Source organism: Schistocerca americana, chromosome X (genome assembly GCF_021461395.2).
Source record: "Schistocerca americana isolate TAMUIC-IGC-003095 chromosome X, iqSchAmer2.1, whole genome shotgun sequence".
NCBI classification, from domain to species: Eukaryota; Metazoa; Arthropoda; class Insecta; order Orthoptera; family Acrididae; genus Schistocerca; species Schistocerca americana.
The window spans coordinates 31,601,608-31,614,396 of NC_060130.1; the positions used below are offsets into that span (position 1 = coordinate 31,601,608).

Consider the following 12,789-nt stretch of genomic DNA (forward strand, 5'->3'; position numbering starts at 1 on the left):
CAACAGTTGAAGACAAAGGAGCAGAGTCCCCTGGTGTATTCTGGAAATCGGCATGAATGTCCTTCGCTTTCATACCTTTCTTTATTGAAGTTCTTAATTACTGCTTGAATCTCGACCCCCCCCCCCCCCCCCCCCATCCTGTACCATCCCGTCATTGCAGATCACTACACAGGAACAACAACAGAGCCGTGTCACTGCCACAGCTCTCTTCCAAGAGCACTGACATGGCATGTGTTTACAGGCAACAGTCCAACGAATATCATGTGAACAACTTGTGCTAGCGCTGACCTCTTGTGGTGATTGTTGTTAGGTGTCTTTGTGCTATTGTCAAATGACGGTATGTTTATATGATTCTCTTGCATGAATGATTTCTGGAATGCAAAATTTAAAACATTTATCTCCTACTGCCACACCAGACTGGTCAAGTGACTTGATGGAAAACTTTGACTCACTTAGCGATTTTACATAGGACAATAATTTCCCCTGCTTCTCAGCCAGATCTTTTGCTGAGGTATGACAGTGGTAGTAACCTTTCCTTGTTGGCATTTGGCATTCTCTTTTGAACTAAGAGTGCAGTAGCTTTTCCTTCCTCAGTATTTTCTGAATTTCATTGTTAAACCACAGTGGCTCTTTTGCATCCATAATTCGTTTACTAGGTACAGACTTGTTGAGAGTGCAATTCACGATCTATTTAAACTTTGACCATAATCTCTCTACGTCCATCTTAATGGAACTAAGTGATGTCAGTTCTGTCTAAGTGAGATGCTAACATCTGCTTATCTGCTCTTTCTGGCATGAACATTTTCCTAGCCTTCTTGACTGATTTATTAATTTTTGTAGTCTTAGTTGTTATGATGTTATCATGATTATTAATCCCCATCTCTATGCTGAAGTCATTGATGATATCTGGGCTGTTTGTAACTACAAGGTCTAAGATATTTCCATTGCATGTGGCGTGCCAAACTAGGTGCTCAAGACAATTTTCGAAAACCACATTCAAAAGTGCTTCACAAGATTGACTGCACCCCCTGAAATAAAGCCATAGGCTACTATCTATACTCAGTAGGCTAAATTAACCTCCAACTAGCATTGCATGATCTAGGTATTTACGTGCTACTGTCTGTAGACTTTCTTTGAATGGCTCCAAAACTGTCATAGCAGAACCGGGTGGATGATTAAAACATCCATTAATTAACGTGATTTCACATAGACTTGTTATAGGCAACCAGGTAACTTCACTGTCACAATCAGCTTTGACCTCAGTAGAGACAATGGACACTCCCTCTCCTACAGTGTCTAACCTGCCTTTCTGATATATATTCCATTAATCACTAAATATGTGAGAGCTTTCTACTCTGGGTTTCAGCCAGCTCTCAGTCTCTGAGAATAATTTGAGTGGGAGACTTTCCTGGATGGCAGTAAATTCGGAAACTGTGTTACAAGTACTTTGACAACTGATAAAATTTTGACAATCTACACTGGAGTGAATTCAAAAGATAAACCTCAACCAACATTGAATGTATCTTGGTGATAAAGAGCCAAAATAAATAAATTGATGATTTTATTCCATTTCATCTGATTGAATGAAACACACACAGCATAACTACTCAGAAAACAACTATAGTGCGGATTACATTTACTATCATACATGTAGCACTCTGAGAACATTTCACCTTGTCATAGTAGTCCTGTGTTTTGGAACTAGGCAGTGCTTCATTTCACAAAGCGAAAGGAATAGCTTGTGTAAAAAAAAAAATAAGAGGAAATAGTGGTTGCTGGTGTTTTTAACACTATCATTCAATTTAGTTCCTACTGTGAACTTTGCAGCTAGGATATGTAAATGCTCTGAGACTGCTATTGATAATATCTTTATGAACAAATCTAGGGGAAAAAAGTCATATCACAAAACCAATAGTAAATGGACTATCTGATCACAACGTGCAGCATCTTGTGTTAAATGTTGAAATTTGTCAGGATAAAAAAATATTAAATCTGAGTACAGGAGGATAATAAATAAGCCAGAAATTGAGGAATTCAGGAAATTGCTCAAAGACATGAACTGGAGAGATGTTTACCTGACTCAAATGGAAAATACAAAGCATTTATTAATAAAGTTACCTCCTCTTTTGAAAATTGTTTTCCCCTAAAGGTAACTCAGATCACACAGAAGTCAAAAGATAAACCATGGATTACACAAGGAATAAAGATATCATGTGGGGCAAAAAGGAGACTGTATCTACTACCTAGGAACATTTCTGATATTAGAATTGTAATGCATTGCAAAGAATACTGCAAAATATTGAATCAAGTAATCCAGAAATCGAAGTAGCTTTATTAAGAGAAAAAGATAATTGTATCGGGCAACAAAATAAGAACTGTATGGGATATAGTGGAGACAGAGAGAAGTGGGGCCAAAAAGGAAGTGGAACAGATAGCTCTAAAAGTAAATGAGACTTTGGTAACAAGTGCATGTAGTGCTGTAAATCTCTTAAGCAAGACTTAATTTTTGTTACTGACGGCTCGGGGTTATCAGGTTCGGTGAATGGTGCAATGGAGTATCTGGGACCAGTCTTTGAAGAACATCGTGTAGAACCTATTCGAGGAACTTTGAATTCCAACCATTGCTTCTCAGTATACTTACTCCTTAATGAAATTTGATGCAAGTTATATATCTATATTTCCAACAAATAGCTCAATACATATTATCAATACTAGGAATAAGAACAATCTACATAAAGACCTAAAATCACTTATGTTGGTCCAAAAGGGGGCCCAATATTCAGGAACACACATTTTCAATAAATTACCAGCAACCATTAAAAACTTGGTTTCAGATAAAGCACAGTTTAAACAGAGTTTGAATGACTTTTTGATAGGCAATGCCTTCTACTCTACAGATGAATATCCTAACAGAGACTGTTAGGCCAGCGTAAGTAAAAATATGTTAGATTTAAGTTTTGACAGTACTTGGTTGCAACAGTCAATATTAGGTATTTTGTGTATGCTAAATTTATTAATAGTGCATAACATAAATTTATTAATAGTGCATAACAATGTTTCCCCCCCCCCCCCCCCCCCCCCCCCATGAACCATGGACCTTGCCATTGGTGGAGAGGGTTGCGTGCCTCAGCGATACAGATAGCCGTACCGTAGGTGCAACCACAATGGAGGGGTATCTGTTGAGAGGCCAGACAAACGTGTGGTTCCTGAAGAGGGGCAGCAGCCTTTTCAGTAGTTGCAAGGGCAACAGTCTGGATGATTGACTGATCTGGCCTTGTAACAATAACCAAAACAGCCTTGCTGTGCTGGTACTGCGAATGGCTGAAAGCAAGGGGAAACTACAGCCGTAATTTTTCCCGAGGGCATGCAGCTTTACTGTATGATTACATGATGATGGCGTCCTCTTGGGTAAAATATTCCGGAGGTAAAATAGTCCCCCATTCGGATCTCCGGGCGGGGACTACGCAAGAGGATGTCGTTATCAGGAGAAAGAAAACTGGCGTTCTACGGATCGGAGCGTGGAATGTCAGATCCCTTAATCGGGCAGGTAGGTTAGAAAATTTAAAAAGGGAAATGGATAGGTTGAAGTTAGATATAGTGGGAATTAGTGAAGTTCGGTGGCAGGAGGAACAAGACTTCTGGTCAGGTGACTACAGGGTTATAAACACAAAATCAAATAGGGGTAATGCAGGAGTAGGTTTAATAATGAATAGGATAATAGGAATGCGGGTAAGCTACTACAAACAGCATAGTGAACGCATTATTGTGGCCAAGATAGATACGAAGCCCACGCCTACTACAGTAGTACAAGTTTATATGCCAACTAGCTCTGCAGATGACGAAGAAACTGAAGAAATGTATGATGAAATAAAAGAAATTATTCAGATTGTGAAGGGAGACGAAAATTTAATAGTCATGGGTGACTGGAATTCGAGTGTAGGAAAAGGGAGAGAAGGAAACATAGTAGGTGAATATGGATTGGGGGACAGAAATGAAAGAGGAAGCCGCCTGGTCGAATTTTGCACAGAGCACAACATAATCATAACTAACACTTGGTTTAAGAATCATGAAAGAAGGTTGTATACATGGAAGAACCCTGGCGATACCAAAAGGTATCAGATAGATTATATAATGGTAAGACAGAGATTTAGGAACCAGGTTTTAAATTGTAAGACATTTCCAGGGGCAGATGTGGACTCTGACCACAATCTATTGGTTATGGCCTGTAGATTAAAACTGAAGAAACTGCAAAAGGGTGGGAATTTAAGGAGATGGGACCTGGATAAACTAAAAGAACCAGAGGTTGTACAGAGATTCAGGGAGAGCATAAGGGAGCAATTGACAGAAATGGGGGAAATAAATACAGTAGAAGAAGAATGGGTAGCTTTGAGGGATGAAGTAGTGAAGGCAGCAGAGGATCAAGTAGGTAAAAAGACGAGAGCTAGTAGAAATCCTTGGGTAACAGAAGAAATATTGAATTTAATTGATTAAAGGAGAAAATATAAAAATGCAGTAAGTGAAACAGGCAAAAAGGAATACAAACATCTCAAAAATGAGATCGACAGGAAGTGCAAAATGGCTAAGCAGGGATGGCTAGAGGACAAATGTAAGGATGTAGAGGCCTATCTCACTAGGGGTAAGATAGATACCACCTACAGGAAAATTAAAGAGGCCTTTGGAGATAAGAGAACGACTTGTATGAATATCAAGACCTCAGATGGAAACCCAGTTCTAAGCAAAGAAGGGAAAGCAGAAAGGTGGAAGGAGTATATAGAGGGTCTATACAAGGGCGATGTACTTGAGGACAATATTATGGAAATGGAAGAGGATGTAGATGAAGATGAAATGGGAGATATGATACTGCGTGAAGAGTTTGACAGAGCACTGAAAGACCTGAGTCGAAACAAGGCCCCCGGAGTAGACAATATTCCATTGGAACTACTGACGGCCGTGGGAGAGCCAGTCCTGACAAAACTCTACCATCTGGTGAGCAAGATGTATGAAACAGGCGAAATACCCTCAGACTTCAAGAAGAATATAATAATTCCAATCCCAAAGAAAGCAGGTGTTGACAGATGTGAAAATTACCGAACTATCAGCTTAATAAGTCACAGCTGCAAAATACTAACACGAATTCTTTACAGACGAATGGAAAAACTAGTAGAAGCCAACCTCGGGGAAGATCAGTTTGGATTCCGTAGAAACACTGGAACACGTGAGGCAATACTGACCTTACGACTTATCTTAGAAGAAAGATTAAGGAAAGGCAAACCTATGTTTCTAGCATTTGTAGACTTAGAGAAAGCTTTTGACAATGTTGACTGGAATACTCTCTTTCAAATTCTAAAGGTGTCAGGGGTAAAATACAGGGAGCGAAAGGCTATTTACAATTTGTACAGAAACCAGATGGCAGTTATAAGAGTCAAGGGACATGAAAGGGAAGCAGTGGTTGGGAAGGGAGTAAGACAGGGTTGTAGCCTCTCCCCGATGTTGTTCAATCTGTATATTGAGCAAGTAGTAAAGGAAACAAGAGAAAAATTCGGGGTAGGTATTAAAATTCATGGAGAAGAAATAAAAACTTTGAGGTTCGCCGATGACATTGTAATTCTGTCAGAGACAGCAAAGGACTTGGAAGAGCAGTTGAATGGAATGGACAGTGTCTTGAAAGGAGGATATAAGATGAACATCAACAAAAGCAAAACAAGGATAATGGAATGTAGTCTAATTAAGTCGGGTGATGCTGAGGGAATTAGATTAGGAAATGAGGCACTTAAAGTAGTAAAGGAGTTTTGCTATTTGGGGAGCAAAATAACTGATGATGGTCGAAGTAGAGAGGATATAAAATGTAGGCTGGCAATGGCAAGGAAAGCGTTTCTGAAGAAGAGAAATTTGTTAACATCCAGTATAGATTTAAGTGTCAGGAAGTCATTTCTGAAAGTATTCGTATGGAGTGTAGCCATGTATGGAAGTGAAACATGGACGATAAATAGTTTGGACAAGAAGAGAATAGAAGCTTTCGAAATGTGGTGCTACAGAAGAATGCTGAAGATTAGATGGGTAGATCACATAACTAATGAGGAAGTATTGAATAGGATTGGGGAGAAGAGAAGTTTGTGGCACAACTTGACCAGAAGAAGGGATCGGTTGGTAGGACATGTTCTGAGGCATCAAGGGATCACCAATTTAGTATTGGAGGGCAGCGTGGAGGGTAAAAATCGTAGAGGGAGACCAAGAGATGAATACACTAAGCAGATTCAGAAGGATGTAGGTTGCAGTAGGTACTGGGAGATGAAGAAGCTTGCACAGGATAGAGTAGCATGGAGAGCTGCATCAAACCAGTCTCAGGACTGAAGACCACAACAACAACAACAACAACAACAATATTTCATTCTGAGAGCGTATTAATTCTGTAAATATTAGTTTCTCCAGTTTACTGTATTGTATTCACCTATTTTGGCAATCTCATGACAAATGATCAGGGTAGTATTCATTATATTAAAATGTTTTGTGTTATACATTCTGACATGTTCCACACCCTTGAGAATCATCTCATTTTTTCGGTGTATGTAACGAAAACTGAATCAAATCAAATTCAATCACCATCTCTCATCATGTAATAACTTCACTTCTTCTTCTTCCCTTGTCGTCTCCTGTTTTTCCAGTACTCGTCCATCTCCTCCTCATGTTTTTCCCCCTTTATTCTATTCGTGTTGTTCTCAATCCCCTATTTCTTCTGCATCGAAAGCCTTTTATTTTTATTTTATTTTTTTTTTTATCGAGGTGAGTCTTTATGGACTGCGTGGTAACAACCGACTTCACTGTAGTGTCCAGGTCTTGTTCTTGCTCCAGCTTTGACTTCCTGCCAGTATCTTCTGAGCCCCTCTAAGAAGTACCTTTTTATGCCCTTCAGATAAGGGTCCTCACTGTCTTTCGGATGTTGATGCCATGTTAAAACCTTGGTAGTTGGTCACCAATCTTCTAAATTTGTTCCTTTCAGGAATTTCTCTCTGAGATACCAATCTGCTTAAGATCTTTTTCACATTCTTTGAACCATCTCGGCGTCGTTTTCTTAGATAGGATGAAACTCTGTATTCTTTTTGATAGTCGATCACCGTCCATTTTCATGAGATGACCATAAAATAACAATCATTTCTTTGTAATGGATGCTGTGATAGGTTCTGTCTTGCTGCACGATTCCTCATTTGCTCTCATTCGCCATTGTCCATCGACCCATCTATTACCTTAGAATTTTCCTTAATATCCTACACTCACGCTTTTCCAGCCGCTCAGCTTGACCTTGTCTATTCGTGGTCAAAGTTTTGGATGCTTATAAGCCCTCAAGTTTTACAACTGTATTATAATGTTGGAACTTGGCCCACATACTCATAGACTTTTTGTTATAAGTATTCTTTGTCAGTTGGTATGCTTGGTCTAACTTCCTCATCCTGGCAATTGCTTCTTCTTTTAATCCATTCTCCTGGTGGATGACTTCACCGAGATACCTGAAATTCTTAACTCATCTGATTTTTTCCCAGGTTGGTTATCATCCATTCAGGTCCGTTACAGATGTTCGTTATATATTTTGTCTTTTGAATAGAGATCTGGAGTCTAACTTTTTTCAGCAATTTCTGACAGCCTATTTATCTTGTTGACTGCTGACTCTTTGTTGTTAGCAAAAATGGCCAGGTCAGCCACAAAATCTAAGCAGTCAATGCACACCCCTTTGTTCTTAGGACCAAGTCTGAACCACTCTTCATTTGTTTCTTCTTGGGCTAATAACTTTCTCCACTCTCGAGTGACCTTTTCCAAGACACAATTGAAAAGGAGAGGGATAGTCCATCTCCTCGTCTTATGTCCGTTCTGATTGTAAAGGGTTCAGATACCTCACCCATAAATTTAATTTTTGACACTGTGTTAGTAAGAGTTTGTTTGATCAGCTTTCTTGAGGTATTATCCATCCCAAACTTTTCCAAAATATTCATTAATGCCTGTCAGTCGATGGAGTCATATACTTTTTGAAAATCAACGAACATGACCACATAGTTATTTCTTCCAGTTTTTAGGACCTGATGATGTTCTTCAGGTTAAAGATCTGTTCTGCGCAAGAATCGCCCTTTCGGAAACCAGCTTGATAGTCCCCAATCAGTTGGTTACAATGACCTTCTATTCTATTCTGTATCACTTTGGAGAGAATCTTATATGGAACAGATACTAATGAGGTACCCCTATAGTTACTGACATTCTATTTATCACCTTTTTTGTGTAGACGATGGATTAAAGCTGACTGCCATTCAGTTGGTATCATCCCAGCTCTCCAGATCTCCTCAAAAAGTTGGACTAGTATATCTAGAGTTTCATTATTTGCCAGCTTCAGTAGTTCCACCACTATTGAATCCTCTCCAGCTGCCTTATTATTCTTAAAGTTGTTGATGATCTCTTTGGTCTCCTCTTTACTAGATGGAGATTAGGGGTAGTTTGTTGATTGGGGCACATGCAGGGAATCTTTCTTTCGGTTCATCACAATTAAGTAGGTTTTCAAAGTAACGAGACATGATCTTGCAGTTTTCTTTGTTGGTCAGGCCGAGTGTGGTGTGCATACTGTAAGACCTTCAGTACACACACCATCAGATTATTTGACTTGTTGCTCTAACGAAGTAAGCGAGTGTCAGCAATATGTCTCGTGGTCTTATCATGGTGTGTTTATCTTCTGCCATTCGGTCAGATGATAGAAATGCCACTTGCACGCTTAGAGTAGCAGATTGACGGTGACCAACTTTAAACAGAATTTGATTAATTTTCACACACATTTACTAAAATAATAACAAATATAAAAATTACTTAACTTGGTTCTGGATGCTATTTACAATTGACAATCTGAAGTTCTTTGGGATTGGTACGTTAATCTTATTCTCACATATATTTCAGATACTTGACAAAAGTGTCTATACATTTATCTTCATGGCTATGTACAGGAATATGGTAATCTTATCAGGCGCAGACTGAATCTTGACTATGGACTGGTACAGACAATTGTAGAACTCGACGGACTGGTACAGACTAATGCAGACTGGTACAGACTAATGCAGACTCATACAGACTGGTGCAGACAAATGCAGACTGACTGATCGAAGGTCTTTACACTCGTTATAATACCTCGCACGTTCATGTATCACTGCGCGAGTGTGATGCGCGAGGAGAAAATGTTCTATGTTAGCAGCAATCTCATTGGCTGCGTTACATATTAATACGCGGATCGGCGGAAGCAGAATTTGGTCCGTCTCTATGGCAGCGCCATCTCATAGTGCGGAGATGGACGAGCGCTGCGCTTGCGCTGTTTTGCTTAGCGGGGCGCACTCTAGTGGGAAATTTGTGTACGCGCTGAATATGCGGAACTATGTGCACAACACTGAGCTTTCCATTTTCGTCTCTAAAACAAAAACTAGGGGCTTGGTATCCTTTCAAATTCGATTTGAACGCCTGATAGAAGTCTCTGACATTGTTTATCTGGAAACACTGATCGATCTATTCTAACTGCTGTTTCTCATGCAATTGCTTAGACCTTCATAGAGTTCTGGCTGCATATTTTCGAACTTCATGGAATACATCAAAATCATCAGGACTCCTGGTAGAATTCCACTTTTTCCATGCACTTGCTGTTTGGGCCACCACCTCACCACAAACCTCATTCCACCATGTATGATTCCTCTTTTTAGCTGTCAGGATTGTAGTATTAGCTGCTTGTTGGATCATGGAGGCAATGTCTGCCCATTTATGGGATTCAACTGTCAGTTACTGGTGGCATTGTTCCAATATGTTTTGATTGATTTTGAGCTTCGCAATATCATATTTATGAATTTTATTTCCGGTTTTCACGGTCTTATTGAGAGGGATGAAATTAATTTTGATCTTGGAGAGGTGATGATCCTTTTAAATTCAGTATTTTATCTGTAAAAAGGTTTCTTTCTATTATTTCTGATTGTTTGATGTTGTTTCTTTCTTATTTCTGTAATCCATGCTATCATTGAGTCCTTCTTCCAGAACTACTCATTCAGTAGAGGTCTCTAAAAAAAAATTAATCTTCTTTTAGCCATTACTTCTGATATTTTCTCAAAATTTTTGTAGATCTCCTCATTACTTCTCATTTTCCAGCCATCTGTAGCTTGTATTGCAACCATTATTTTCTAATAATGCTCCTTTGAGGAACCTCTGTTCTGTCCAGCTTATAGTTCATCATTAGGCATCCTCATCCATATAAACATCCTGGTCATACCACTGTGGGATAGTGTTTTAGTTTTGTTTTTTTAGTTGTACATTTCTTGTTGTAAATATCCTTTATAAAACGATTTGCTCTCTCCAGTTTGCTGACTCTTGCATCTACTGTTAATTCTTCTAGTCCATTTTGTTGTACAGTTTGTCCAATATATTTAAATTTACTTCCTAATGCTATTTTACATTTTTGTTTTTCTAAGAATGTTGATGCATTGTTTGAAATTGTCATCAATGTTGTTTTTTCGGCTGAAATTTTGGGACCAGCTCTCTTTGCTATTTCTTCCAAAAGATTTCTTTCAATAACTGTCTGTCAGATTTTTTGAAAGTATATCAGAATCATCTGCAGAAGCCAGGCAGTTTACCTTAATTCCATTTGTTATTCGTCCTAAAATTATTGGTTCAATTTTGTAATTTTTTTTTCTCCAAATTCCAGATACTTTCTATTTTTTCTAGAATGCAGTGTTACAGTAAAGGTGATAAACTGTCCCCTTGTCTAACACCAGTTTTTATTTCAAATGGTTGAGATACTTCTCCCATAAATTTAGCTTCAGTCATCCTATTTGCTAGTGTTTTGAGGATTATGTTTGCTTTAATACAAAATTCTTTGATGATTTTACCTATAATTTCTCTGCCTACCAAATCAAAAGTTTTCTTGAAACAAATACATGATACTATTATAGGTTTGGTGATTAGCAGTCTGTGGAGGATTATCGATTTTCTAATAAACATCTGCTCTGTGCAGGGTCTTCCCTTTCTAGAGCTCCTCGAGATTCTCCCAGTTATTTGTCTAAAGTTTCTACAACTCTGTCCAGAGAATTTTTGATAATATTTTGTATACCACTGGCAGAAGTGAGGCATCTCTGCCATTGTTGACATTTTGAGTGTCCCCTTTTTTTCATAGCTGTGGATTAATGCTTTCCATAATCTCTTCAGCTTTCCAAATGTTCTCAAACAGCAGTTGTAGATCATTTGTGTGTTCTGACTATTTCAATAATTTTGCTGTAGTGGAGTCATCATTTGTTGCTTTGAAGTTTTGGAAGATTTGATGGCTTCATGAATTTATTGCTCTGTTAGTGGAAAATCTTCCTCCAGATGTTGTGGGACTGCTATTATATATTGCTACAATGTGCTGTTATTATTGTTGTTGTTGTTGTTGTTGTTGTTTGGTTGCCTGTTCTTCAGCACTTCCTTTCTGTTTCCTTTATCTATTTGCCGCCATTTTAGCCCATTTACCGGTATTTTCAGCTTGTTCTTCACTTATTTGACCTTTTGGTGGCTCCTCTTGAAGAGATCTTATTTCTCAGCATTTAAAATTACATCATCTGCTGCTCTTTCGCAACTGAATTTCATCATGTCCATCTTCCTTGACTCAAGATCCTGAATTTTCATCCTTAATTCTTGAACAGTCTCATTTCTCTTTTTGTGTTTTCCAGATGAAGAAACTTTTGGTCCTCAAAGCTAAGATTAGTATCAGTTTTTTTATTTGTTTCTGCCTATGGCTGCTATATCTCTTTAGTTAGAATATTTTCTCTCTCTGTATTTGATTATAGTCTAAGTCTGAATATTTTTATAAGTACATTTATTGCTGTAGCAATGAGTAAAATAAATTGTATTGCACTGCCTGTAGCATGTAGCACCATTTTGACTTTTAGTCCTCTTGCTGTACAAAAAGTAGCTTTGATGATTACTTAATGCAAGTATTTTGTAAGAGCTGTGGAACGGTTAGTATCTGTTTATATTTTTCTGATTAATTCAAGCTCGTCAATGCACATCCTGTGTTAAGGAAATATTTGCACTGAATTTACTGTGTGTTAAATATAAGCAGTGGATCCATTGGGGTAGTCTGTTTGGTAGAAATATGTCAAGGTGAACAAAACAGATGGTGAAGGAAGAGAGGGAAAAGATCAACATTTGCTTCTCATCAGCATTATAACTGGGTTGCAACATTCAGTGAAAATTATCTGTGACAGGAAGTTGTCATAAATACATTTTTTGAAGAAACTTTATGTTTGTATAAGCATTTATTAAATTTAAAAAGTTGGATTTCATCTGTTAATACAAAAGATAATGTTTTGCATTGCAGGCATGATGAACCTGTCAAAGATGAAGAATCGGCCAATGATTCTTATTGGAGGATAACAGTATGTATAACTTAAACTTGAGATTCTTGAAAATAAAGCTAGTCAGTATTTCTTAACAGTACTGATTTAAATACATCTAAAAGATCGCTGTTACCTAAATGAAAGTTGACAAGCAAAGTCTTAGTGGACATTTGTATAAAATTGTCATAGGTGTTATTTACAAGAAGAGTAAATAGTTTCAATAGGAATGTGGTGAGACATTTAACAAATGTCATGACCACACATTAATAGGACCTTATAACACTACCATTATGATATTAGTATGCTTTTACGTAAATAACAGAAACCCTGTCTCTATGTTGCCACGTATAACCCTCTTACTAAAATTTAGTTTAGTTTTAAAATAAAATACACTATCGAAGGATAGTCCTGTTTACAG

The 12,789-nt window shown here is 38.0% G+C and overlaps 1 protein-coding gene across 1 annotated transcript in view; it reads left to right on the plus strand.

Annotated features, from left to right (window-relative positions):
• Positions 1–12,408, plus strand: part of LOC124554976 (molybdenum cofactor biosynthesis protein 1-like) — a 69,118-nt gene extending 56,710 nt beyond the window's left edge. Inside the window, exon 7 of the mRNA XM_047128715.1 lies at positions 12,353–12,408. Coding sequence (XP_046984671.1) covers positions 12,353–12,408 — 56 coding nt within the window. The remainder of the gene's footprint in view (positions 1–12,352) is intronic.
• The last annotated feature ends 381 nt before the right edge of the window (positions 12,409–12,789 follow it).